General features: G+C 45.0%; 1 protein-coding gene across 1 annotated transcript; it reads left to right on the top strand.

The window, feature by feature from the left end:
* The first annotated feature begins 77 nt into the window (after window positions 1-77).
* On the top strand, window positions 78-26551 carry LOC117349126 (alkaline phosphatase-like). Its single transcript, XM_033922172.1, has 11 exons — window positions 78-244; window positions 2264-2386; window positions 7085-7200; window positions 10774-10948; window positions 14662-14837; window positions 17520-17663; window positions 18353-18422; window positions 19368-19502; window positions 20803-20994; window positions 21516-21635; window positions 25537-26551. The coding sequence occupies exons 1-11, from the start codon at window positions 163-165 to the stop codon at window positions 25803-25805; spliced, it is 1602 nt and encodes a 533-aa protein (XP_033778063.1). The 5' UTR covers window positions 78-162; the 3' UTR covers window positions 25806-26551.
* The last annotated feature ends 786 nt before the right edge of the window (window positions 26552-27337 follow it).

Raw genomic sequence — 27337 nt, 5'->3', positions numbered from 1 at the left:
GAAGCTGGTACAGTCCAAGGTGTCTTTTGGATGACTGGGGAACAGCTTCTCCCTCTGTCTGGATAAAGACTCTTCATTTTTCCTTATCTGCAGAGCTGAATTTAGCAATAGAACTGACTTGGTTTAATTAGTCTGCAGACGACTGAAGTGTCTGAGGGCATCATGGCGGTGGGAGAGAAGACCATGAAAAGTTTGTTCCTTCTTCTCCTAGTGAAAGCATCCCTCACCGAGGTCTCCTACCCAGGTAGGTGCACAGAGCTGTCGGTATGTTTGTCCAACGTTGGGAGGGATGTCTGGCCCTTTTAAATATAAGATGAAAGCAGCAAATGTGTTTTCTATGTCATAATATTTATCCTTTCCTATCTGAACCAAAGCAGAAAACTAATAAAAACATTGTGTGATGTTAGCACCTGATATATTCATTGAGCTTGTGCTATTTACAAATCCCAGCAAAGTCAATACGTGTAGCACTAGAAGGAGCACTACAGAACAACCAAATCCATATCACAACAAATGGAAAATGATACAAAAGGCTTTTCCTGGGAGAGGGAGTGCAATAAATTCTGTAAAGAATTTTGAGTTGTTCAGGTCAGTGGAATGATGTGGTGGCCATGTTGGTCCACTCTTTGAGAATTAAATAGAAATGAAACAAAAGGTATTTAATTCTACGTATTATCTCAGGTCCGTGTAAGGAAGCTGGAACCTCCCCCCCCCCCAATAAAATTGATGAAAGATCAAAATAAGATTTCACAGAAATTCCCAGTGCATGAGTTTAAGACAACTCATTAAATTACTCTCTGGGTGACCCTGGGGAGTCACCTACGCACTCACTCACTCTGTGACCCTGGGGGAGTCACTTTTTCTCTCTCTGTGACCCTGGGGGAGTCACTTTCTCTCCCTTTGCTTCAGCCCCTGACTCTTTCTGGGACCTGTAATGCACCTAACACAGGATATGAAACAGATCCAGATCCAGAACCAGAAACCAAGTCTTTTCACAGCCCAGCACATGTGTAAATGTGTTGTTTTTAAAACTAAATCTTCCTTTTCTCAGTTAGAGGCTTATCAGTGTGAGCGGGCTGGTTAAGTTAGGAGCATCAGATATGGAGGTGTTTGAATCTGCTGCGCTCCCCTGCAAGGAGGGAAATCATGAAAAACCTGTGTGTCAAAACTGCTATCCTTCCTCCACTTCAGACGTAACCTAAAAGCCCATTTGCAAGTTTCCAAGTTTATTTAAAATTTTCTATCCCGCCCTAGAGAAAACGTTCAAGGCGTCTTACCATCCAAAACATAATTAAAATACACACTATACAATCAACGCAGAATACAAATAATTTTTTAAAATAAAAGTAACATTGTCTTCCAAGATCCTCATAGCGCTACCCATTATAACTGAGAAGCATCAGAAAAAGGCTGAGTCTGTCAGTTTTTCTTAAACTTTTCTACTGAAGTTATAGTTTTAACTGCCAATGGTATCGAATTCCAATATTTAGGACTTTACATCTCTTACATGTTTGTGTACAATATCCTTGTATGATGGAATTATAAGCAGTTGTTTATTTACAGACCCCAGATTCCTGCCCACTACGTATGGATTCAGCAAACGTGCTGGATATAATTTGTACAATAAGATCTTGATAGAACATTGATCGATCCATCCATATACGGCCTTTAGATCGCTGATCCTGTACTATGGCTGGTTCTGTTCACCCTTTAGACCAGTATATTGCAAACGGTGTGCCGCGAGATGCCGGGGAGGAGCAGAGGCGCCGTCTGACTGCCTCGTGGCGAGAGGCACATCCTGTAGGCAGTCAGCCTCTCCCTCTCTCCGTGCATCTTCCCTTCCAGTATCCCCTACTGGGGGCTCAGGGCCTTCGTGCGTGCGCGGACATCACGTTGACGTCCAGATTCCTCGAACCGCGGCCACCACGTATAGTGTGCCACGGCTTGGCAAAGTTTGCGAGACACTGCTTTATATAATTCTGTTAACTGCATCGAACGATCAGGTCTACAGAAGTATCCAAATAAAATTTTATATTATATTATGTAAACTTGAAAGAAATGCAGGAGTTCATCTAGATTCAGAGAGGATAAGGGGGTACAAATGCCACCTACTTGACTCATCATTTAGAGAGGTTCAAACTTTGTGTTTCTTTACATTAACTCTTAGTGCCTGGATAGAATTTGTCTGGCTCTGAATATCTGTTTGGCAAGTTGGATTGTACTATCCGGGCTGTTAATATCATCTTGTGGTTTTCTTCTTCAGATCAGGAGAAAGACCCAAAGTACTGGAGGAATCAAGCCCAGGCCTCTCTGAAAACTGCCCTGTATCTTCAAGGCCACCTAAACACCAACATTGCCAATAACATCATCCTATTTGTGGGAGACGGTGAGTCTTTCAACCTGCCTCGTACACTTCCAACTCATTGCTAAGTGATGGACTCTCTGCTCTTCACAGACCTGGTGCTATTGTGTCTCTTCCTTGAGAAAGGAGGTTGTAGTTAATCCAAAAAGCAGCTCTGGGGCAGCTTCATTGTAATTCTAGTTTACACAATTTACTACATCTTAAAGCTGTGGTTCTCAACCCTGTCCTAGGGTTTTCAAGATATCCCTAAATATGCAAATCTCTCTCATGAATATTCATTAGGGATATCTTGAAAACCCGACTGGCTGGGGGGTTCCCAGGACAGGGTTGAGAACCTGTGCCCTAAAGTGTTCCCCTTTCTTCAGGGTAAACATGTTTGTCTCTCTCTGTATCAGAGATGCCCATGAGCTACCCAGTTCCCAGGATGGAGACCTTTTGGCCAGTCCTGGGTTTTGAACTTACAGCCCAAAGCAGTGTGGGATTTGTAGTGCCTGACACTACCCACTGAAATCAGTGCTGTAAGTCCAGTAGTGCACCAGGACAGGGTGGTCGGAAATCCAGGACTGTCCAAAATTCTCTACCCTAGAACTGGATAACTTGGCATCTCTGCTGTGTATATCTTTACAATGGCCATGTTGTGTGTCTCACTGATCCATCTCCCTGTTTCCAACTTTTCTTTTTTCACTCTCCCAGGGTTAACCAGCTCTCCTCATATCCCAGGGTATCTCCTCTGCACCTTGGATGGCCCATTTTCTGAGGCCCTCCCCTTTCTAATAGGAACAACCAGTAGTTTAATTGTAGCTCACCTTGCCCAATAATTCTCAGGGCATCTCACTGCTTTGAAAACTTGCCCCAAGTCAGAAAGAGATCAATGGGGAGAAGCAGAATTTTGTTGATTCTCCCTGAAATCTCTAACTTCCACTCTAGGGGGCTCTAGAGGACCATATCAAAGCATAGCACACTGCCCTCTACTGGTCATTTGTTATAGTCCACTGAAGACCAGTTAAACCTTATTCTTCCCTTTCCATATGTATCCTGGAGATAGCGACCTCTCCACACCTCTTGTTTGTAGTTGGTCTTTGAATGTCCTGTTTTTAAGAGCTGGGGCTAATTGTTGTACATTTTTCTGTTGGAATTCATTAGCAATAAAAGCAATTTCCTGGATTAGCGATTTGTGTACCTTTGAGCTTTAGCTTTTTAAAAAAAACAAAACACATTTACAGCTAAGATATCCATTTCTTCTACTTCTGTTTTAATGAAATGAGCACAGCTGGTTCTATTGCATGAGCTAAAGGCGAATTTCAATGAGCTTATTAAGACAGGATTTGCCAACTCTCACCTCAGCCTTTGGCTTCTTAGGGATTAAGAAACTTGTAATATTTATCTAAAGACCACGTGCTCAGATAAGGCTTGTGTAAACTTTCTTAAACTAGAATCAACAAAAGAGATTTGAGTTTAATACTGGTGCAACCCTCATGCTCCCCGTCTTCCTTCAAAGGGAGCTGGCTCATGCCCCAATCCTGTTTTTTACCAGTTACATACATAGATTTATAGATTTTTCTGTCAGCGGTGCACTATGAATTACTATGAATTATTTCTATAGCACTACAAGGCGTACGCAGCGCTGTACAGAGTCACACAGAAGACAGTCCCTGCCCGAAAGAGCTTACAATCTAAACAGACAAATGGGATGTCATGGGGAAGGGTTAATCTGCTGGCTGGGTTGGAGGGCAGAGGGGAGTACAGGACAATCGAGCCATTGTGACATCACTGACGAGGTTGGCTCTTATTGGTGGAATGAGGCATTATGACATCACAGTCTCAGCTCTGCTTCCCAAAGACTGAAACTCTTCACACTACTACTATGAATTATTTCTATAGCGCTACCAGACGCTGTACAGAGCCTCAAAGAAGATAGTCCCTGCTCAAAAGAGCTTACAATCTAGACAGACAAACAGGATGTCATGGATACAGTTAAGGGGAACGGTTAATCTGCTGGCTGGGTTGGAGGGCAGAGGAGTAGCGTTAAGGATTGAAGGCTATATCAAAAAGGTGGGTTTCAGTCTGCTTTTAAACAAGGGAAGGGAAGAGGCTTGGCGGATAAACTCGGATAATTTATTCCAGGCATAGGGGGCAGCTAGATGAAAGGAACAAAGTCTGGAATTGGCAGTGGAGGAGAAGGGTAATGTCAAGAGTGACTTATCCGAGGAACGGAGTTTTCTGGGAGGTGTATAAGGAGAGAGAAGCGAGGAGAGATATTGAGGGGCAGCAGAATGAACCCACTTGTAGGTCAGTAATAGGAGCTTGAACTGTATGCGATGGCAGATATTGAGCCAGTGAAGTGACTTAAGGAGAGGGGGTGACATGAACGTAGTGAGGTTGGCAGAAGATGAGACATGCAGCAGAGTTTTGCACAGATTGCAAGAGGGAGATCAGTTAAATGAACTAAAACCCCACGGTTCAGTCCTTAAAGGTAGGGTTACCAGACGAAAGGATTTCCACTTTGTCCGGGTTTTGAAAAGCTTCTGGCAATGAGCAACGTTGGGATGGCATTCACGCATGCACAAATGTCACCGCATCACACTAGCGCATGCGCAAATGCCGGCCAACGTCGCTCGTTGCTCGTGCAGGTCGAGAGGGGAGGGGCATGGAACAGGGCTGGGGCAGAATGGGGCGTGGCCAGCCCTCCCCTACTCCACCCATCAGAATCGCTCCCTCTCTTACCTTCTCCCCTCCCTATCCAACATCTCTGCCTCTCTCCCCATCCATGTCCAGCATCTCCTCCCCGATTCCCAGCCCCCAGCATGTTTCCCTCTCTTTCCTTCTCCCCGCCCTCATTGTCCAACATTTCCTCTTTGCTTCCTACCCACTCCTCCCCCCACCATGCCCAGAATCTATCTGCATTTCCCTTTGCCCCATCCAAGAGCTCCAGCTCATTCCCCCCCTCACTTCCCTCTCTATTTCCTCCATCCAATTTCTCCCCTATCTTACACCATTCACATTGTTGCTGCCGCTGCCACTACCACCATCCTCACAAGTCGGTGGAAAAAAATAAAGGCAAAGAGGAGTGAAGAAGCCAGGAGCATGGATCCTGTCCCTTTGATGCAGACTTCCTGGGCCAACTTGGAGGGAGGGAGGAAGATGCCAGGTGCTGACACCATGCAGAGCTCCAAGGCCTCATGCTACTCTCAGTTGTGCTTGGGCATGTTTGATGGGCCGAAAAGGGTGTTGGTACCTTAAATCCGATGTAGAGAGGGGCAAGAGACGCACATCATTTTGTAATTGGTAACTGCCTTTATCCAGATCCACAAATTATTAGTTTACAATGTGTAAAACAGTTTGCGGTGGAAATTTTATTGTTTATAACAATTCGCTTTGCATTAAAAGTTTATAGACGCACTCGGACAGAGAAGCAGTCTCTTGGAGAAGGGGATATCCTGCTCGTAAAAAGACAGCACGTCTTGACGTCCCATTGGGAGAGGTCACATTTGACAAGAGGCATGCACAGGCACTGAGGAGTTGTTCAATTTGGGAGTTGCTCCGAGGGTTGGGCTCAGGGCTTAATTGTTGCTCACGTTCTAGAGTTTCTTCAAACCGTAGCTGTCACCAGGAGACATGAGAATGTCTGTTTCTGAAACATCCTCATCACATGCCAGGCAGCTTCTAGATACTAGACTGCCAACTCAAGTGATCAGGGTTCATGGCATAGCACTGCTCTCAAAGCAAAGGCTCACCAGAAATTAGAAGAACATTACTTATGCATATGTGAATATTTGTAACCTGCCTTGAATGCATTTTTGTGCAGCTGAGATAAAAATCTTTTTAAATAAATACATACGTGAAAATAAAATATAACCCCAATGTGGACAGGACAGCACAAGTTAATGCCCCTGCAACTAATGTCCCTGCTCTGAAGAACCTACAAATGATTTCTGGACCCAGGGACATGATATGGATGACTCTGAGCTGCAAACAGAAAAATAACAAGTTCTGGTCTGGGGGGTGTCTGCTGGAAAGGGTGGTGGGAGAACAGAAGAGCCTTTCGTTGTACCGTGTGTGTGTGTGTGTGTTGTTGCTGCAAATCTTTGCTCAGAATGTCATGTGCACAAAACTCCTTTAAGGATTGGACAGTTGCAGCCAAATGAGGAGCTCTCCTGAGGGTAGACGGGAAGAGACAAATAGGTGATCAGATAGAGAGGTTCAATGGTAATATAATATTATAAACTGATCCTTCACCATCCCAGCAGGTGGGAATCGATGGAAGGGGGTCTCTTCTTTTAGCACATTCCTTTGAACTTCTTCTGCAGTAGTAGATTTAAAACAAACTGGAGAAAATATTTCTTCACACAACGTATAATTAAACCCTGGAATTCATTGCCGGAGAATGTGGTGAAATCAGTTAGCTTAGCAGGGTTTTAAAAAGGTTTGGATAAGTCCATAGGCCATTATTGAGATGGTTTGGGGATATCCACTGCTTATTCCTATGATGAGCAGCATAAAATCTGTTTTACTACTTGGGACCTGGGTTGGCCACTGTTGAAAACACGATACTGGGCTTGATGGACCTTCTGTCTGTCCCAGTAGGGCAATTCTTATGTTGCTTCTCTGTTGGGGGTAGAGAGACACCGTGGAGATGGTCCCTGTGGTGGTGATGATATTCTTGCACAGCACACAGTTTAAAGGGATTTTTCATCACTCGTACTCTGTCTTTGTGTGTTACAGGGATGAGTGTGGCCACAGTAACAGCTACTCGGATCCTGAAGGGGCAGCTAAAAGGGAAATCCGGAGAGGAGACGAAGCTAGAAATGGAGAAGTTCCCCTATGTCGCCCTTTCCAAGGTGAGGGAACAGAGATTAAAGCCCTGGAACCAGCACAGCCTCAGCAAAACATTGTAGGGGCTGGAGCTGAGATCTGGTCCTAATAAGCCTTATTTATTTAGATAGATTTAATTTTACACCTTACTAAGAAATGCCCCATGTGAGCTATAATTATGAGAGTATGCAACAAAAGACACTTTAATAATTACACCCATTAAAACTCATTCAGAATCAGAAAATATTAAAGATTGAACTAGGCCAGTTACTGGGCAGACATGTACGGTCTGTGTCTGTGTATGGCCGTTTGGTGGAGGATGGGCAGGGGAGGGCTTCAATGGCTGGGAGGGTGTAGATGGGCTGGAGTAAGTCTTAACAGAGATTTCGGCAGTTGGAACCCAAGCACAGTACCGGGTAAAGCTTTGGATTCTTGCCCAGAAATAGCTAAGAAGAAAAAAAAATTTAAATTGAATCAGGTTGGGCAGACTGGATGGACCATCCGGGTCTTTATCTGCCGTCATCTACTATGTTACTATGTAAACTTAATCTTCCAGTCTAACACCTAGCAACCAACTCGAACATTGCCAAGTCCCAGACCATTAAACTACAGCTGATTAAAAATATTGTGTTCAGTTATCAGTGGGAAATGATCATTTGTCAATCTTGTTGGCAATTTTATAATAACCCACTTTTAGAAGATGACCAAAATAGGCCAATGTCTTTTGTTCTGCAGTTTAAGTTGGGTTTAAAGTAGGGCATCACTGGTGTCCTGGCAAATACTTTTCTGAACACTATTTCCCATAAAGCTCAGCATGGTGATGTCATTTCAGGCTAGCCCAATCAATTTGTTTGGAAGGTTTGTGGTCAATGTTCGCATTAATCTGCATGGAAATCCTTAGTATAACTCCTTTGTATCCACTTAGCGCCTCTTTGGCCAACATTTTAAGCGTATGGGGCCCTGTAGTCTCAGGGGACTTATTGACCCCTTGCAGTTTGGACAATGAGATGGCTGGAGCAGGTAGAAAAGAGTCAGAGATCCCCACCCCCGACAGCGACAGCTGCTGATCGCGTCACAGAAATAGACCTCGCACTCCTTGTTAGCAATAAATGAAAGTCAGCAAAATATACTGGAATGCAGCACTCAGGGCAGATAAGGATAATATCCATACAATGTAGCAGGCTTCTGTCCTAGGATTCATCTCTTCTCCTCCTCTCCGCCCCCTCTTATGCCAGCCAGCATAACATTTATACACTTTAGCTCAGTAGCCTATGATACAGATTACATACTTGCTTTTCTATTGGCTATATGGTGTAAACACTTATCATGGAGCCATACTGAAAAGTGACGTCACTTGCAGACAAAACTGACCTTTCTATATTTCCATGACAAATGCATTCCCAATACTAAGGCTTATAACTCCGGAGAACAGATCCCCACCTTCCTGAGTTACACTGTCCTTTGCTAGTACTTCTTAGGAGGACTTATGTACTGTATGTTCTGAAAAGTCCCAAAACAGTGATGCCACAGTCAGGAGATCTGGCTGCTGGTTTCTGGAGCAAAGGTGAATCTCTCGCTTACTGGCAGAGAGGAAAATGACTGCTTAGAAGATTGAATTCATATGCACAATGTCTCTCTTGGAAATATAACTATTTGGGCTTCTCAGGGGTCTTCGCCTACAATATATGCAGGTCTTATGCTTGCGTCTTCTTCCGCCTACATTTTCATGCAGGTCTTATTCCCGATTCTCCTCTGATTCACCTCATTCCTCACTACCACCAATGCAGGTCTTACAGATTATAAAATAGGTTCCAGGTGAGATGCAAGATTTGTGGGTCAATAAAAGATCTGTCTGTCACCCATTTCATGGGCTATTATATGATTAGCAAAATATTTCATTGATTTAATCAATTACTCAGATGAATATTATGTGATGTCCTGGGAATCCATGTCGGGTAAAGGTGACGAAGAGATTTTGGACACTGCAACTACCAGGCAATCTTGAGTCCTTTGATCTCCTAGTCTTCACCACTTGCTTTTTCGAAATGCCAGGCACTACCACATTGTTTCTTTGGGATCCCACCAATTTCTTGTGACCAGGCTTGACTAATTTGGAAACAGGATGCCGGGCCCTGCGGCCCTTCTTGGTAATCTTCTGTTTGATCGGAGACTCTGCCTCTTGACTTCTTGGCTTTTACATTGTGGGGGTCCCTTAGGACTCTTCCCTTGGGCCAGTTCTCTTTATTAACTCTTTATAATCACTTTCTGATATTAATGGGGTATCTGGACTCAGGTTTGAATTATATGCAGCTGATCTGCAGAAATACAATGCCTGTGATTGGGTGGCAATTTTAAATCAGTGCTTGTCAACAAGTTCAGGGTGGATGTTTGAATAAATTAAAGATAAATGTTAGTAGTGGTGAGACTTTATGGGTGGGACACCAGGACAAACCCAAATTGAGGGTGTCTCTCATGATTGATGGGATCACCTTTCTTTTAAAAGCTCTGCTCCATAATTTAGGAGCTATTTTAGGCTCATCTTTCAAAACAGACTCCCCTGTTCTTCAGAATTTTTATAAGGACATAGTACTATAAAGAAATGAAACCCAAAACAAAGGAAATAAGGTGATGCCTTTTTTGTTGGACTAACTCAATGCATTTTATGATGAGCTTTTGAAGGTAACCCCTTCTTCTGAAGATCAGAAATAACAAATGTCAGTATATATAAGGAAAACATGAAAGCATTTCAGGGATAGGAAGAGGGAGGGATGGTGGGTGGGGAGGGGATAGGAAGAGGGAGACATGGGTGGGTGGGCAGAGGATAGGAAGAGGGAGGGGTTGTGGGTTTGCAGGGGATAGGAAGAGGGAGACATGGGTGGGTGGGCAGAGGATAGGAAGAGGGAGGGGTTGTGGGTTTGCAGGGGATAGGAAGAGGGAGACATGGGTGGGTGGGCAGAGGATAGGAAGAGGGAGGGGTTGTGGGTTTGCAGGGGATAGGAAGAGGGAGACATGGGTGGGTGGGCAGAGGATAGGAAGAGGGAGGGGTTGTGGGTTTGCAGGGGATAGGAAGAGGGAGACATGGGTGGGTGGGCAGAGAATAGGAAGAGGGAGGGATGGTGGGTGGGGAGGGAATAGGAAGAGGGAGACATGGGTGGGTGGGCAGAGGATAGGAAGAGGGAGGGGTTGTGGGTTTGCAGGGGATAGGAAGAGGGAGACATGGGTGGGTGGGCAGAGGATAGGAAGAGGGAGGGATGGTGGGTGGGGAGGGGATAGGAAGAGGGAGGGATGGTGGGTGGGGAGGGGATAGGAAGAGGGAGACATGGGTGGGTGGGCAGAGGATAGGAAGAGGGAGGGATGGTGGGTGGGGAGGGGATAGGAAGAGGGGAGGGGTGGGTGGGCAGGAGACACAGAGGTGGCAGAGCAGTTGAGTCCTGTCTGGGCAACGTCTCACTCGCTCCCACCACTGGGATCACCACTTCTTCCTTGTGGGAGCGAGTGAGACTTGTTACTTGTAGAGGCAGGACGCTGCCCTGACTCTTCGGAAGACCATTTGCGTAACTCCTGCCTTTTTTTCTTTCCTTTCTCATTGCTTCTTTTAGACCTACAACACTGATGCCCAAGTACCAGACAGCGCTGGCACCGCCACTGCCTACCTCTGTGGCGTGAAGGCTAACGAGGGCACGGTGGGCTTGAGCGCAGCCGCTGTACGAAAGCAGTGCAACACCTCAAGAGGCAACGAAGTCGATTCGATTCTCAAATGGGCAAAGGAGGCAGGTGAGCGAGAAGCCAGGGATTTCCTGCCCTCCCAACTAGCATTTTCAGTGCTTTTAACAACATGAGGCATGGCATGGCTTGCGAATTGAGAATTAGGTTTCAGGTTTATTAAAAATGTGATAATATTGCTTATAATACTTCTAAGCGATGCACGTTTTAAAAACAAGGGTCAAATATTACAAATTTAAGAACATAAACCAAATCAGATACTGACTAACATGATACAGAAGGATCTAGGGTAGAACTACAAAATTATGGGAAAGAAACAAATAAACTAGGGGACTATCTGGAGCCTCCTATGGTTGATGCTTCTTTAAAAAGAATCATTATTCAATTAAAGATTTAATTTTGAAAAGCGTCTTTATATAGAAAAGACTTCAGGGAGTTCTTAAATCTATCCTCTGAGAAAAGAGGGTAAAGCATTCCATAACTGCAGAGCGTACAGTCATACCTCGGTTTGCGAGTAACGCAGTTTGCGAGTTTTGCAAGACGAGCAAAACATTCCCGCAAATTGTGCCTTGCAAACCGAGCATTGACTCGATTTGCGAGCCCCCCCCCGTGATCCAGCATCCCCCCCCCCCCCGCTCGAGTCGCCGCATCCCCCGCTGCAATCCAGCATCTCCCACTCACCCACCCACCCACCGATACACAATCTCTTACACCGATCTGGCACCGGCACCAGCACCAACGCACAGGACATGCCGGTGCCAGTGCCCGAAAATCCTCCCTCGTGCTTGGGCTGGGCCTTGAGCATCTGCGCATGATCAAGGCCTTCTAGTTCTCGCTCTCTCCAGTACTAATTATTTTTAAAGAGGGGACTGCAAACAAATTGTGGTCTGAATGGTGTGTATGAGATTAGAAGTTTATCAAGGAATGCTGGTAAATTTGAATGTCGTGTCTTAAAACAGAACAGAATCATTTTATATGTAATTCGATGTGAGCATTTTGTAGAAGGGGCGTTACATGGTCAAATTTTCTGCAGTTTGATGAGTTTTCTCTTATGTTTTCTGCTATGTACTCTAGTCTTGATTATATGTGAACCGAGTCGAGCTCCACTGGGTGATGACCCGGTATATAAACCAAAGATTAGATTAGATCTGGTTTGGGTTTTCTATATCTATTTGGTGTAGCAGGTCATAAGTGAAAAAAATAAAAATGAATTGGGTGATAGGTGCCCATCTTCTTAAGTGCGATAATTGAGTTTATGGCAGGTGAAAGGAAATTAGAAACATAGAAACATGATGGCAGATAAAAGGCCAAATGGCCCATCTAGTCTGCCCATCCACAGTAACCATTATCTCTTTCTCTCTCTATCCCAGGCCCTTTTGAATTCAGACACAATCTCTGTCTCCACCACCTCTTCCAGGAGACTATTTCATGCATCTACCACCCTTTCTGTAAAAAAGTATTTCCTTAGATTACTCCTGAGCCTACCACCTCTTAACTTCATCCTATGCCCTCTCATTCCAGAGCTTCCTTTCAAATGAAAGAGAACTCGACTCACTTGTATTTACATTACATAGGTATTTAAACGTCTCTATTATATCTCCCCTCTCCCACCTTTCCTCCAAAGTATACAGATTGAAATCTTTAAGTCTGTCCCCATACGCCTTATCACGAAGACCACACACCATTTTAGTAGCCTTCCTCTGGACCGACTCCATCCTGTTTATATCAGTTCTAGGATTCAAAAGTAAATTAGATGCACATCTCCTTACGAGAGGCATAGAGGGATATGGGAGAATGAAACTATATCAGGTCTACTCCTGACTGGGCCTCTGCGTGTGCGGATCACCGGACTCGATGGACCATGGGTCTGATCCGGAGAAGGCAGTTCTTATGTGCGGCCTCCAGAATTGTACATAATATTCTAAATGAGGTCTCATTATAGAATATTTTGGCTTGCTGTAGAGCCCTTTTCCAACACTTATTAAATATCATCCTAGGTTTGCTTAAACAAAATTGTTTTAAGATTTTGGTTGAAAGCCTCTAGACTTTTGATTGATCTCAAATTACAAGATAAATTGTTCCATAACTTTGGCCCAACGATGTAAAAAATAGAGTTTCGATATTCATAAATGAACTTGACGAACCAAAGGAACATCTAATCTGTCATTTGATGTTGACCTGAGAGGTCTAGAAGGTTGGTATGTATGTACTGGATGCATGAAAATCCAGAGCATTATTATTAAGAATTTTATATCTAATTCATACCTCTATTGGTAACCAGTGAAGCTTAACTCCATGTAGGAGTGATGTATTCCAATTTTGAAAGGCCAACTATCATTCAAGCCCATATGAAGCCCATTGTAATAGTCAAAAAAGGAGTTATTCTACAATAGGTGCTGTTTCATCTAGTGATTCTAAAATCAAATTAAGCCATAGGTCAGAACAGGGATGGCCTGAACACTGGAACAATAGGGCACTGTCCAAAGGCCCATAGGAGTAGGGGGCCCACTCTCTCCTAGCCTCCATCATTTAATCATTTTTGATAGTCGTTAGCAGCCTATAGCCCTTGTTGCCCAATGGCCTAGAGCACCATCAGTCCAGCCTGGTTCAGAAGATGCAACAACATCTAGAGAGTGTGAATCAGAGAACTTAATTTCTAGCCTGTTTACAAAGTTTTCTATAGAAAAATCCCCCCTACGTGAAAACTTATTTTTAGGAGGATTACTTTGATTCAAAATCTTAATCCTTCTAGAAAGAGAAATTAAAAAATGATCCATCCATAGCTGACACTTGATGCTCTCAATATCAGACAAAAATCATACCTAAAATATGGCCGTTCATTTGAGTTGGTTCGCTAACCAATTGCTGCCAACCTAATGTTGATTTGAGAACAAGAAATCATCTACTGTTTCATTAGTACTCATTAACTCTATATGAAGATTAAAATCACCTAGTAGGATGGTGTTATTGGAATCAATCCAACAAACGAAACAAACTGTGGATGGAACACAATGTTCTTGGCTTTCCTTTATTATTTGAATCAGTGTTAAGAAAATGTCCACATCGACCGTATTTAAAACTAACGGACCCGTCATGGGCCGTGTTTCGGCTAACAAAGCCTTTCTCAAGGGTCCTAAGGTATGAAATAAAACAAAACAAAACCCAAAATTAGATATAAATATGAAAGACATACAAGTGTGAATGAAAAAACATACATGTATGTGTTGGGGACAAGACTGAGAATGTGCGTGAAAGTGCTTGACCATATTTTAAAAACAGTGATCCAGGAATACAATAACACAAAAGGATATTAACCCTTTATTTGGCGAGAAGCAACATGTGTTTTCTATGGCTCATATGGGAGATCTCCATCTCCAAATTCCTGTTACTTGGCTCTGTTGCTCTCTCGCACTCAAAAAACATTTTCCTACAACTTTTCATCATCTGCCAATTGAAGGGTTAAAATTTGGGGGCACAGAAATAAGATATCTATCCCAGCAAAAAGCAGGCAAATCCCTCTTCACAAAAGTGAGTCTATAAAAAGAATTAAGACCCCACCTCACCTTTTATCAAAGAGAGATTGAAACAACAATTGGCATTGCAGTGGACAAACCTATCCTCTAGGGATCAGCAGATGAATTTCTTGGGCACTGGGACCTATATATTGTTACGGTTCTCATTGTTATGATGTATGTGACACCGTGTGCCAGATTAATGTGGCTGAGACTTCTTCAGTTTCTTCATTCCTGTCTTCTCTGACACAGGCAAATCTGTGGGAGTTGTAACGACTACGAGAGTCACCCATGCCACTCCCAGCGCAGCCTATGCACATTCAGTTGACAGGAGCTGGTACTCAGATAATGAGATGCCTTCAGACGCTATCCGGCAGGGCTGCAAAGACATTGCCTGGCAGCTAGTGAATAATATACCAGATATTGAGGTAAGGTTTACTGATTCAGAGAGCGCAGTCGAAATTCCTGGAAGGCTCTTAAGGTTCTTTAGTCTGTGGGTCAAGGAGTTGATGTGGTGTGGAGTGAGGGTGACTGCTCTACTCTAGAACAATGGCAGACAAATTCAAAAAATGTGGTTCCAAAATTGGCCTTCCTTTTAACTTCCCAGAACATTATTTACAAGGTGTTCTACAAACACATGTGGCTCATCCACAGTTTTCATGAGCATTGGAATAAGATTTGATAGATTCCTGAAATTACTACATGCATCAAGGACAGGGCAGGATTAACCAATATGCCAAGTAGGCACGTGCCTAGGGCCCGAAATGGTCAGGGGGGCCCGATGAAGGAGGGCATCAACATTGTTTTTTCCAAATGGCAATGGGCCCCTCCAGCATCGATCGGCAACGCGGGCCCCTGCCCGATCATTAACACGGGCCCCACCCCGATCGGCAACGTGGCCCCCCCCATCGACGGAAAGTAAGACAAGCAAGCAACGCAGGTAAGAAAGGCAACGGGAACTGTATTTGTGCAAGCGTTGCTGCTTGCCCAAAGCTTCCCTCTGACGCAGCTTCCTGTTTCCGCCTGGGCGCATGGTGGGGTGGGGCGGGGCAGGGGGCCCAGTGTACTTGTGTGCCTAGGGGCCCTCGACGAATTAATCCTGCCCTGATCAAGGAATATTTTCTCACAATCTTTTCATGGCACAAGGACTTTCAAATTGAAGACAAAGTTCAATTTATTTAATCTAAGTGCTTACAAAGGTCACAAAATTGGGGGGTGAGGGATATTTAACAGAATTTTATTTTACAAAGGACATAATACCTATTCATGGGTCACCCTATGGGACCGAAACAGTAGGGAAATTTCTCACAGGGGAGGGATTTATCTTCTTCAGAGGACCTTTAGCATCACCAGAAGATCACATTAACTCTACTGCTATGCTTCTGGTAGTGTCTTTCAGCTCCTCTTTGCGTAGCTCTCATGCCCAAGTACCGTGTCTCAAAAAAGATATAGTGGAATTAGAAAAGGTGCAGAGAAGGGCAACGAAAATGATAAAGGGGATGGGACGACTCCCCTATGAGGAAAGGCTAAAGCGGCTAGGGCTCTTCAGCTTGGAGAAGAGGTCTAAAAAAATAATGAGTGGAGTGGAAAGGGTAGATGTGAATCGCTTGTTCACTCTTTTCAAAAATACTAGGAGTGGGGGGGGGGGAGGGGGCATGTGACAAAGCTACTAAGTAGTAGATTTAAAACAAACCGGAGAAAATATTTCTTCACACAACGTGTAATTATACTCTGGAATTCTTTGCTGGAGAATGTGGTGAAATCAGTTAGCTTAGCGGGGTTTAAAAAAGGTTTGGATAATTTCCTAAAAGAGAAGTCTTTAGAAAACCAAAAAAACCTCTGTGGAGTGACGATGTTCCTAAATGGACTTTATTTGATAGTATCAAAGTTCCAAAGGTACACTAAAACCATCCACATTATTGAGATGGCTTGGGGAAATCCACTGCTTGGTCCTAGGATAAGCAGTATAAAATCTTTTTTACTACTTGGGATCTAGCTAGGTACTTGGGACTTGGGTTGGCCACTGTTGCTGGGCTTGATGGACCTTCAGTCTGTCCCAGATCGGCAACTTATGTTCTTACCAAACGACTTTGACACTGCCACTGTCTTCCTCTTTGAGGACAATGAAGACATGGTGTATCCATTTACACACACAGCCTGAAACGTGCAAGCTCAGAATAAGCCCCTCACACTAGAGCAGGGATGGGGTGTGTCCAACCCTCAAGAGTCACACACCGGTGGGTCTTTCAAGATAGCCCTAATCAATATGTATGAGACTGAAGAAGCAACATCTGCTCTATAAAAAGTTATATTGCGCAAATTCATTAGTAATATCCTAAAAACTTGATTGGTCTTCATGGACTGGAGGTCCCCATAACATTCCTTGGGGCATACCACTAGAGTTTATCTATAGGGGTTTGCTGTTCTCTGGCTTATACCATGTGACCCAAAGGGGCTACATAGAGTATTACATGCAAGCATTTTGGTTCTCCAGAGCTGTGGTAGAAAGGGAGATTTCTATGAATTAGTCAAATTACAGGCAGACGCCCAACTCGTACTTAAGAACGCGTTTGCGGCTTCATCTGATGTCACTGAGCAGTATTTCCAGTGGCCTAGACTCCTACATTTCTCCTGTAGCAGATTCAGCAATGACACATGGCCACATTAAGGACAGTGTGTGGTTGTGAATGCTGTACCTTAGAGCAGTGGTTCCCAACCCTGTCCTGGAGGACCATCAGGCCACTCGGGTTTTCAGGCTAGCCCTAATGAATATGCATGGAGCAGATTTGCATGCCTGTCACTTCCATTATATGCAAATCTCTCTCATGCATATTCATTAGGGCTAGCTTGAAAACTCGATTGGCCTGGTGGTCCTCCAGGACAGGGTTGGGAACAACTGCCTTAGAGGGAACACTGGCTAGGGACAGTTGGCCCTTTTGACAGCTAGGAGCAGAGGGAAGCAGTAAGAATCTTAAAATCGACACGTTCTGAGTTACATACACTTAAGAACAGCTTTAAAAACGTAATTTGTTCTTATCCCGGGGACTGCCTATAATAAACATGAATTTGTGCATGTTGGCTGCTTTCTAAGTATATTCTTCCGGTCTCAGGTGATCCTAGGAGGTGGCAGGAAATATATGTACCCTAAGAACACACCAGATGTGGAGTACCCTTGGGATTGGAATGCAAATGGCACCCGCCTGGATGGCCTGAATCTCATTAAAGTCTGGATGGAAAATAAACCGAGGGGAAAGGTAAATAAACCAAGGGGAAAGGTACGAGTTCTTCCGGAAGCTGCACTTCCAGGGGTGGGACACCCTAGCAGAAAGACGCAGTGAGTTTCTCAACAGCTCAAGATTAAAACCTTAGAGTCCTATTAGAGGAAACCCTGAGCATCTCGTTTTGTCTGCAGGAAGTGCAGAATATATTGATAGCAAAAATTATTAAATGGACTAGGAGTTATGATAGGGCAACAAGGTGTAAAGAGCCTTAGCCAATAGGAAGAGGAGATGCAAATGTTAAGACGCTTAGCCAATAGGGAGAGGAGGAGATAATGGATGCTGCGGATGGGCCATTTGGCCTTTATCTGCCATCATGTTTCTGTGTTTCTATAACCATAAATCTCTATGACCTCACAATGCAGGTGTAAAGAGCCTTAGCCTATAGGAAGAGGAGATGCAAATGTTAAGAGCCTTAGCCAATAGGGAGAGGAGGAGATAATGGATGCTGCGGATGGGCCATTTGGCCTTTATTTGCCATCACGTTTCTATAACCATAAAGCTCTATGACCTCACAATGCAGGTGTAAAGAGCCTTAGCCTATAGGAAGAGGAGATGCAAATGTTAAGAGCCTTAGCCAATAGGGAGAGGAGGAGCTAGTGGATGCTATGGATGGGCCTTTTGGCCTTTATCTACCGTCATGTTTCTATGATTTGTACCCTCAGGTCGCCAACTATGTCTGGAATCGCAAACAGCTCCTGTCGCTCAATCCTCAAAAGGTGGATTATGTCATGGGTGAGTGTAGAGATCAATAGCCCAGGATTGTTATTGATTATAGCATAGCTGACCTATGTGATTAGGTACGTCTGGGTAACTAACCCCCTCTTCTACTAAGACGCGCTAATACGGCCAACGTGCCTTAGTAAAAGGACCCCTAAATGTGTATGATTTGAATACTTTCACTTTAGTCCATGTGAACCTCTAGAAAGATTAAATTTATGCCAAATGAGGTATAGTAAACCCTCGATTTAACGGACTGCTTGGGGTGTCCGGAAAATCCGAATGTCCCCAAAGTGGCTGATCTAAAAATCAACTTACTTTACTCAGCTGCACATCCCCAAACCCAGCCCTGTTTTGGCACCTTGTGGGTCATGCCGGTGGCCACTTTCATCACGGTAGAAAGATTCGCACCACCGTATTCAATTACAATCTTCTTTCTCCTGAAAGCAGAAGATGATTTAATTTGCTAACGGAAACGGCTGTTTGAGAGACAGTGTGCATGCCCGAACTTCAAATCATGGACGTAACCGATGCCGAATATGTGGTCCATTAAATCCAAAGTCTGGATAAACGAGGTCCGGAAAATCGAGGGTTCACTGTATAACTAGTTTGGTGTCCATAATGGAAATGGGATGAAACATATTGAAAGAACAGAGACTTGGGTGTCTTCTTCTTACATGTATTTTCAATAACAAAGTACACAAGCCATTCCGAGGAGCATGTGGTCAATGGTAGGTCATAGTGGAAATCTTCTACCTCTGACCATCTGGCATCGCCATCTGCCCTTCTGTTCCCAAGCAATTGCATTCTGGGAGCTCAAGTGAGACATTTGACGATGCTGCAAAAAAGCCTGAATGGATTTGTTACTCGTTGGGGCATCGGTGCATGACTGTGTTCCCCGTTGGACTCTCTCTGTCACTGAGGAAATCCCCAGACAACGAATCTCCTTTGCCTCTACAGGTCTCTTTGAGCCATCGGATATGAAGTTTGAACAGGAAAGACAGAGCTCCACAGACCCTTCCCTGTCTGAAATGGTACATGTGGCAATCCAGACTCTGCAAAAGAACCCAAAGGGATTCTTCCTCTTGGTGGAAGGTAAGTGATGGGAATTATCTTTAGCGATGCCTACATTCTCTTGCATAAATGAACACTAGCAGGAAAGAGTGGGCAGTCTTAACAAATTGCTCCTGCAATGAGAAAATGACCAAAAGACCCTTTGGCTTAGCAAGGGTCCCTCCCCGCCCCCTCCTGCCGGGCACACCGCTTCCCTTTCCCGTACCTCTGTGACATTCCTGGCATGAGCAGAAACCTCCAAGCTACGGTCACGTCAGTGTCGGCTCTTCTTCTGATGGCACTCCCTGGGCGCAACAGCAGCTTGGTCACCAGGAACATTACAGAGGTTCGTGGGAAGGGAAGCAGGGTGCAGAGTGAAGGATGGGAACCTCTGCCCTCTCCCTCCCCACTTACTACACCACTGAAAACAACACAAAATTAACATTTTCTGGCCGCACACCCCTAACACACTACATTGTTCTTTGGATAACGTGCAAATTTCAAAATTTAGAGGCCCTTTTACTAAAGGATGTTAAGTACTTAGGGGCTGATTGTACAAATGGCGTCCTGATTGAAGGCGGTGGTGGGTGTCCTACTGCTGTCTCACCAGCCAATTGGGACGCACTTATAAAAAAAAAACCTCCACGGATGCGGCGAATGATGCCTACATTGTAGATGCTTGCCTTGTGCCTACAGAGATGTATAGGGACGCTTACGGACGCCCAAGGCTGGCATGGGCATGGTTTCCACCAGAAGTGACCTTGGGTGTCCGTAAGCATCCTTGTGCATCTCCGCAGGTGTGAGAGCGACACCTTAAATGTTGGCCTCTGTTAGACAAAAAGACACAATTTTCTAAAGCATGCTGATGCATGATTGACTCACAACCGGCGCTCGCTTCTTAGGTGGCTGCTGAGATTGGCGTCCTTTAGAGAATCCGGCCCTTAATGCGCAGTTAGTGCATGGTAACAGGCTACTCTACAGAAGTGTTAGGGGTTGTGTTAGGGATACCAGATGTCTGATTACCCCCGACATGTCCTCCTTTTCTAGAACATGTTTGGGGATCCAGACGGCTTTTCAAAACCTGGCACTTTGTCCGATTTCGAGGAAGCTTTTCAAAATCCTGACAAAGTGCCAGGTTTTGAAAAGCCGTACATGTCCCCGAAATGTCCGGATGTCTGGTAACCCTAATCAAAGCTGCCTGGGGCGCTTAGAATTAACAAGAGTGCCACATCTTCATAGACTGTCCGTTCCTATCACATTTTTTTGATACTATTCCCTATCATTTCCAATTGCTCCTCATCCTAACTCTGTCTACGCTGACCTGTCTTTACTCTGTCTCCAGCGGGAAGGATTGACCACGGTCACCACGCCTCACGGGCCAGCCAAGCTTTGCACGAGACAATAGAATTGGATAAAACCATTGCCTTAGCTGGCCGCAATACCAAGGAAGATGATACGCTGACTGTGGTGACATCTGACCACTCACACGTTTTCACATTTGGGGGTTACGCACCACGTGGCAATCCTATGTTGGGTAAGTGGAAACACCACGCAATTCTCCTGTCTCATCATCTGTCTGCAACAATTTTAGACCAATGGCTAATCTTCTCCTTGTAGCAAAAATAGTAGAAATTATTGTACATACCTAACTGCAGGATTTCCTAGACAAAACCAACTTCTTACACCCAAATCAGATAGAAACAAAGAAACATGATGACAGATAAAGGCCAAATGAGCTAGTAGGAAGTGATGTCGGAGGAAGAGCCGATGCTGGTTCGATAGCAGGTTGGGGGTTGCTGCTCGTGCCAGGAATGTTACAGAAATACGGGGGAAGAGAAGTGGTGCACATGCAGCAGGAGAGGGCAGAGGAGGCAGAGAAGCGGGCGGGGTGCCTCGCTCCCTCGCTATGCCACTGACACAGATGTTTAATTCTTAAGGCAAGCAGTCTTCTGCTCATCTAGATATTCCAAGAAAGATGGGATTTGGTCACATCGCAGTAGTCTTCTTCCTTTAGAGTTTCCATGACACTAGCGTCTTCTCACTTTGTTTTTGAAGGTCTATCTGCAGGATTGAGCGATACAGATTTCATGCCTTTCACCTCAATCGCCTATGGGAATGGTCCAGGATTCCAACTTGTGGATGGTGGGAGACAGAACATTTCATTTATCGATATCTGTAAGTGCTCAACTGAAAGTCAGGCATGAAAGACTCGTACTGTGGTAAACTCAGCCAGTGGCATGGTAAGGGGAGGGTGGGGGTGGTCCTCCCCGGGTGCGATCTTGGTGGGGATGCCGGCACTCGTCCTCCTCTCCGCCCCCTGCTCCTTCCCACTCCTCCTGCCGCTGTGCACACACCCTCACTTCCCCCCTACCTTATCTCTAGCTGGTCGCCAGAGCAAACAGCAACTTTAACCTTCTGCTCATGCCAGCATCAGCTCTCCCTCTGATGTTACTTCCGGGCCCCATGCCTAGGAAGTGACATCAGAGGGAGATTGATGCCAACAGCAAGTTAGTGATGTTGCTCACGCTGGGAAACTTGAGGTTCAGGGAAGAGAAGAGGTGTACGCGGAAGGGAGGGCGGGGAAGGAGTGGGGGTGGAGAAGAGGGAAGGGAGGGTCACCACCGCCCCGGACGCCACTGGCTCAACCCCAAGAGACTGAATTTTCATTGCATCCATGAAAGCAACTTATGTAAACAGAAGAGTAATGCTCACCTGGGACACCTCTGAAGCCCCTTCATTATGCACAGGGACACATGGGACCAGGGCTGGAACTGACAAGTGTTGGGGGTTATAGGCAGTTTGACCACTAACACTGCACACTTCTTTCAGTCAATAATTCAGATTAGAGAATGACATGGGGACAAATTTTTCCCTGTTCCCCCAGGAACTCATTTCCCCATCCTACCCTGGCAAGTTCTTTTCCTGTCCCTGCCCACTTCCTGCAAGCTCCGTCCTCGTCTGCAGAAACCTCACTTTAAAATCCTAAGTAGCAACATTCTAGAGCTCAGATTGTGATGTCATAATGCCTCATTCCACCAATGCCTTAGCTCCGTCCTCGTCTGCACAAGCCTCAAACCCTTTAAAATCCTAAGTAGCAACATTCTAGAGCTCAGATTGTGATGTCATAATGCCTCATTCCACCAATGCCTTAGCTCCGTCCTCGTTTGCACAAGCCTCAAACCCTTTCAAATCCTAAGTAGCAACATTCTAGAGCTCAGATTGTGATGTCATAATGCCTCATTCCACCAATGCCTTAGCTCCGTCCTCGTCTGCACAAGCCTCAAACCCTTTAAAATCCTAAGTAGCAACATTCTAGAGCTCAGATTGTGATGTCATAATGCCTCATTCCACCAATGCCTTAGCTCCGTCCTCGTTTGCACAAGCCTCAAACCCTTTCAAATCCTAAGTAGCAACATTCTAGAGCAGGGGTCCCCAAAGTCCCTCCTTGAGGGCCGAATCCAGTCGGGTTTTCAGGATTTCCCCAATGAATATGCATTGAAAGCAGTGCATGCACACAAATTTGTAACATAAGAGCATAAAGATAACTGCGATACTGATCAGTAAAGAACCACAGCGTACTCTTTGAGGGTGGTAGGCATATGACCACTGTAACATCACCTCTCTGGCAATTACCCAGAAGAATATGCAGCGCTTACAACTGGTGCAAAACGCAGCGGTCAGACTGCTTTTTGGGTTGAAGAAGTTCGATCATGTAACTCCTTCCTACCGACTTCTGCATTGGCTGCCGATGGAGGCACGGGTGAAGTTTAAGTTTGGATGCTTTTGCTTTAAGGTACTATTCGGTTTAGCCCTTAAATATATAAATGACCTTTTCTCCTTCCCAACCAACAGACATAAGAGAAGCTCACACTCGAATTTTGTTTCCCCACCGGTTAGAGGATGCAAATTCAAAAGTCACCATCAACATCTTCTCTCATATCAGGCAGCATTATGGGGTAAAGACCTGGAATGATTACTTATGCATGCTAATACTTAGGGGGAATTCAGGAGACACCTAAAAACAATCTGTTCCTGGAGTACTTAGACAGCTGATTTGTACAATCTTTCCCACTAGAGCCGCTATTCACTAGTTTTACTTGTCAGTTCTACTCAATTTGTAGCATTTCTAATCATTGTAAACCGCATAGAACTTCACGGTCCTGCGGAATATAAACGGTTATTATTAATATTATTATTATAAATCAAGGTATTTAAATATATCTCGTAATCAATATTGCAACCAACGCCTTGGTCTTGGTCAATACAGTTTGCTTTGGATCATCCCCGGCTGTGTTATTGACATCTTCTCCTCACGACTCCTGTATTTGGACCACTCCACTAAAACCCAGGAATAGCCTCCGGGTAAATGCATTCTGCACCCGAGTGACATGATTTCCCCCCTATTTATTTAAGGATTTATGTCACGCTTTTCCAGTGGTAGTTCAAGGTGAATTACATTCAGGGAACAGTCCCCAAAGGGTTCACAATTTAAGGGAGCACAGGAGAAGGAGCAATGGCAAAAACGCAGATCATTTAGAGGCAACATTTGTTTGAAGCAAGAGAGCAACTAACCTCTGGACTGATTCTGTAACTGGGTGCCTAAAAAATCAGGACTTAAAGTTCGGCAACTACCGTGTTTCCCCGAAAATAAGACACTGTCTTACATTAATTGGGGCCCAAAAAAGGCACTTGGTCTTATTTTTTTCATGTAATGATCATCTCTCCCTTCCTCTCCTCCACCCCAATTCTTCCTATTTCCTTTCTCTCCCCCACATGTGCAGCATCTTTCCTCCCTTCTCACCCATCCCCTTGCGCAGTATCTTTCTATCCCTCCTTCCAATCCCTTGTGCAGCAGAACTCTTGCAACTTGGATCCCTCCCTCCCTCCCATCCCATGCAGCTTCTATTCCTCCCTCCCTCCCATCCCATGCAGCTTCTATTCCTCCCTCCCTCCCATCCCATGCAGCTTCTATTCCTCCCTCCCTCCCATCCCATGCAGCTTCTATTCCTCCCTCCCTCCCATCCCATGCAGCTTCTATTCCTCCCTCCCTCCCATCCCATGCAGCTTCTATTCCTCCCTCCCTCCCATCCCATGCAGCTTCTATTCCTCCCTCCCATCCCATGCAGCTTCTATTCCTCCCTTCCTCCCATCCCCGTGTAGCATCTTTCTATCCCCCCACCACCCGCCGCCGCCGCGCCACCCCCACTGACCCATCTCTCCCTCCCATCCGAACTGCGAGACAGGAATACCTTATAACAGCATCAGCAGCAATCTACGCAAGTTGCTTCAGGGCCTTTTATCTCCTGAGCATTCCTCTGCCACGTTGCTGATGACATCATCAGTGATGCTCAGGAGATAGAAGGCCATTAAGCAGCCTGTGTAGATTGCTGCCGATGCTGTTATACGGTATTCCTGTCTCACGGTTCGGATGGGAGAAATGGGACGGGGGTGGGTGGGGGGGGGGAGTGTGTGGCAGCGGGTGGGGGGAAAATGCTGCTGCTGCCGGCAAATAGGTTTTATTTTCGGGGATAGGGCTTATATTAAGACCTACCCTGAAAATCATACTAGGGCTTATTTTCGGGGAAACACGGTATTTCATGGTAATCACATTACAGAACTGCAAGTAACCAAAACTAATGGTGCCTGTCCTTCGCCACTAAACAAACTCACTTTGGCGTGAGGCGCCTTCTTACGTAGTATCGTGCCTAAGAAGATGGGCACCTATCATCCAATTTTATTATTTTATTAGAGCTCATAATTGAAGCCCATATACTAATTAACCCCCCTTTTTACAAACGCATGGAAGAGGTTTTTAGCGCTGGCTGGCACGCTGAATGCTCTGTGCTGCTTTGCCGCTCATTGAGTTCCTATGAACGTTAGAGCAGCGCAGAGCATTTTGCGTGCCAGCGGAGCTTAAAACCTCTTACGCACTTTTGTAAAAGGTGGGGGGAGGGGTAAGTTAGGTGCTTAACTTAGACCCCTATTTTTTTAGGCGTCTATTTGGCAGCTATCTTCAGTCGCCTTGTCCAGAATTTCCCTCTCAGTGTCTACTTTTTTGTATCTTTCCCTCATACAGTCGACAAGAATTATCAGGCTCAGTCTGCAGTGCCTTTGCAGACAGAGACCCACAGTGGTGAAGATGTGGCCATCTTTGCTAAAGGCCCGCTGGCCCACCTCCTGCATGGAGTCCACGAGCAGAACTATATCCCCCATGTCATGGCGTACGCGGCCTGTATCGGACAGAATAAAGACCACTGTAAGCCAAAGGCCGCTTCGAAAACCTCGAGGCCCTTTACTCTCACTTCCACACTGCTTTATATACTGTCTATACTGTCCTGGCTCTAATCCCAGAAGCTTCACTTGTGCCTGTGCTAGAGGAGGCCAAAGACCATTTTCCTCTTAATGGACTAATGACAATTACTCAAAAAAGCTGCACATTAGCTCCGGTGATCACAGCATTCCTATCTTCAGATGTGTCTTTATTTTGTACAGTAGTTATCATCTGGATTTTCAGCTTGCTTTTCCAAATGATGCTCAAAGTCGTTTACAGCATGGAAGAGGGATGGGGGAAGGGCCATTGCAAAATATTTCTTTGGTGTCCCTTCAAGTATTTATTGGACAAAACGGGGACAGTGTTGACTTATTTAGTGTTTGAAAGTTATTTACAAATGTGCAGCATGGATAAAAGCACCTTGGGATGATAACTTCATGGAGATCTCACATGCGCTGAAACTACTTAGATTTTAAAGAGAAAAATTACTTCACCACATGTTTGAAGAATGATCATTCCTTGAAGGCAGATGACGGTCCAAGGGGAAGGAGTCAGTCGCTGCACAATACTGACACCCAGTGGCCCTGCTGAGGACTGTCGGTGGATTTGGAAATACAGTGGCTCAGTCTCTCTCAAGTGGTTCAAGCGGAGACTCTTGCTCAATGGAGGCTTAATTGACTTGTCTAAGGTCATAAGGAGTAGCACTGGGATTTAACCTCTGGTTTCCCTGGTACCCAGTCTGCTACTTTATCCATTAGGCTACTTCATCACTGAAGTGAATGAGCTCAGTTAATTTAAAGGGAGCAGAAGATCCCTGGGTAACTGTGTAGGAAAGCTCCTGGCACCACTCAGGGCAGACAATGCACTTATTTGTAGACATTTATTTACATTTGAATTAAATGGGAAATTTAAATAAGTGAAAGAATAACATTTTGTTTTCTTTTTCATGTAAAATGCTAGGATGAGCGCCAAGGCTAATCTTTTCTCTGTTCCCCCCTCCCTTCTAAGCCTTCTCCTGATTCTCCCCAGGCTGGGTCCAGCAGAAATGATCTGTCAATGGAATTTGTGTTGGGGGAGGGGGATGAGGTGGTGGGAAAGTTAGTCAGTGAGACTACATGTTAGGGAACATCCGCTCAAGAGGACATCCGCTCAAACTCAAGGGAGGGAAGTTTCGTGGAGACGCCAGGAAGTACTTCTTCACGGAGAGAGTGATTGAGCATTGGAACAAACTTCCAGTACAGGTGGTCGAGGCACGCAGCATCCCAGACTTCAAGAACAAATGGGATACCTATGTGGGATCCCTACGAGGTCATGCCAAGGGATAGGGTCACTAGGACTTGAATGAGCGGGTCAGTAGAGTGACAGTATAATTATTGTACTTTAGGGGTCAGTAGACTTAAGAGGGTGGGTAAATGGTGTGGGCAGACTTGATGGGCTATGGCCCTTATCTGCCGTCATCTTTCTATGTTTCTATGATCTATTCTAGGAATGCTTCACTGTTAATGTGTCCCAGACCTTCAGCTATTCAAGATCCTATATCTATCTCCGTCGTGCTTCAGTATGCCAGTTGTACCCGTGTTTCACTGAAGCAGCAGATCTGAATCTG

Source organism: Geotrypetes seraphini, chromosome 15 (genome assembly GCF_902459505.1).
Source record: "Geotrypetes seraphini chromosome 15, aGeoSer1.1, whole genome shotgun sequence".
Classification (NCBI taxonomy): domain Eukaryota; kingdom Metazoa; phylum Chordata; class Amphibia; order Gymnophiona; family Dermophiidae; genus Geotrypetes; species Geotrypetes seraphini.
Note: the sequence above shows the minus strand (reverse complement) of the source record. Positions and strands in the feature narration are given on the sequence as shown.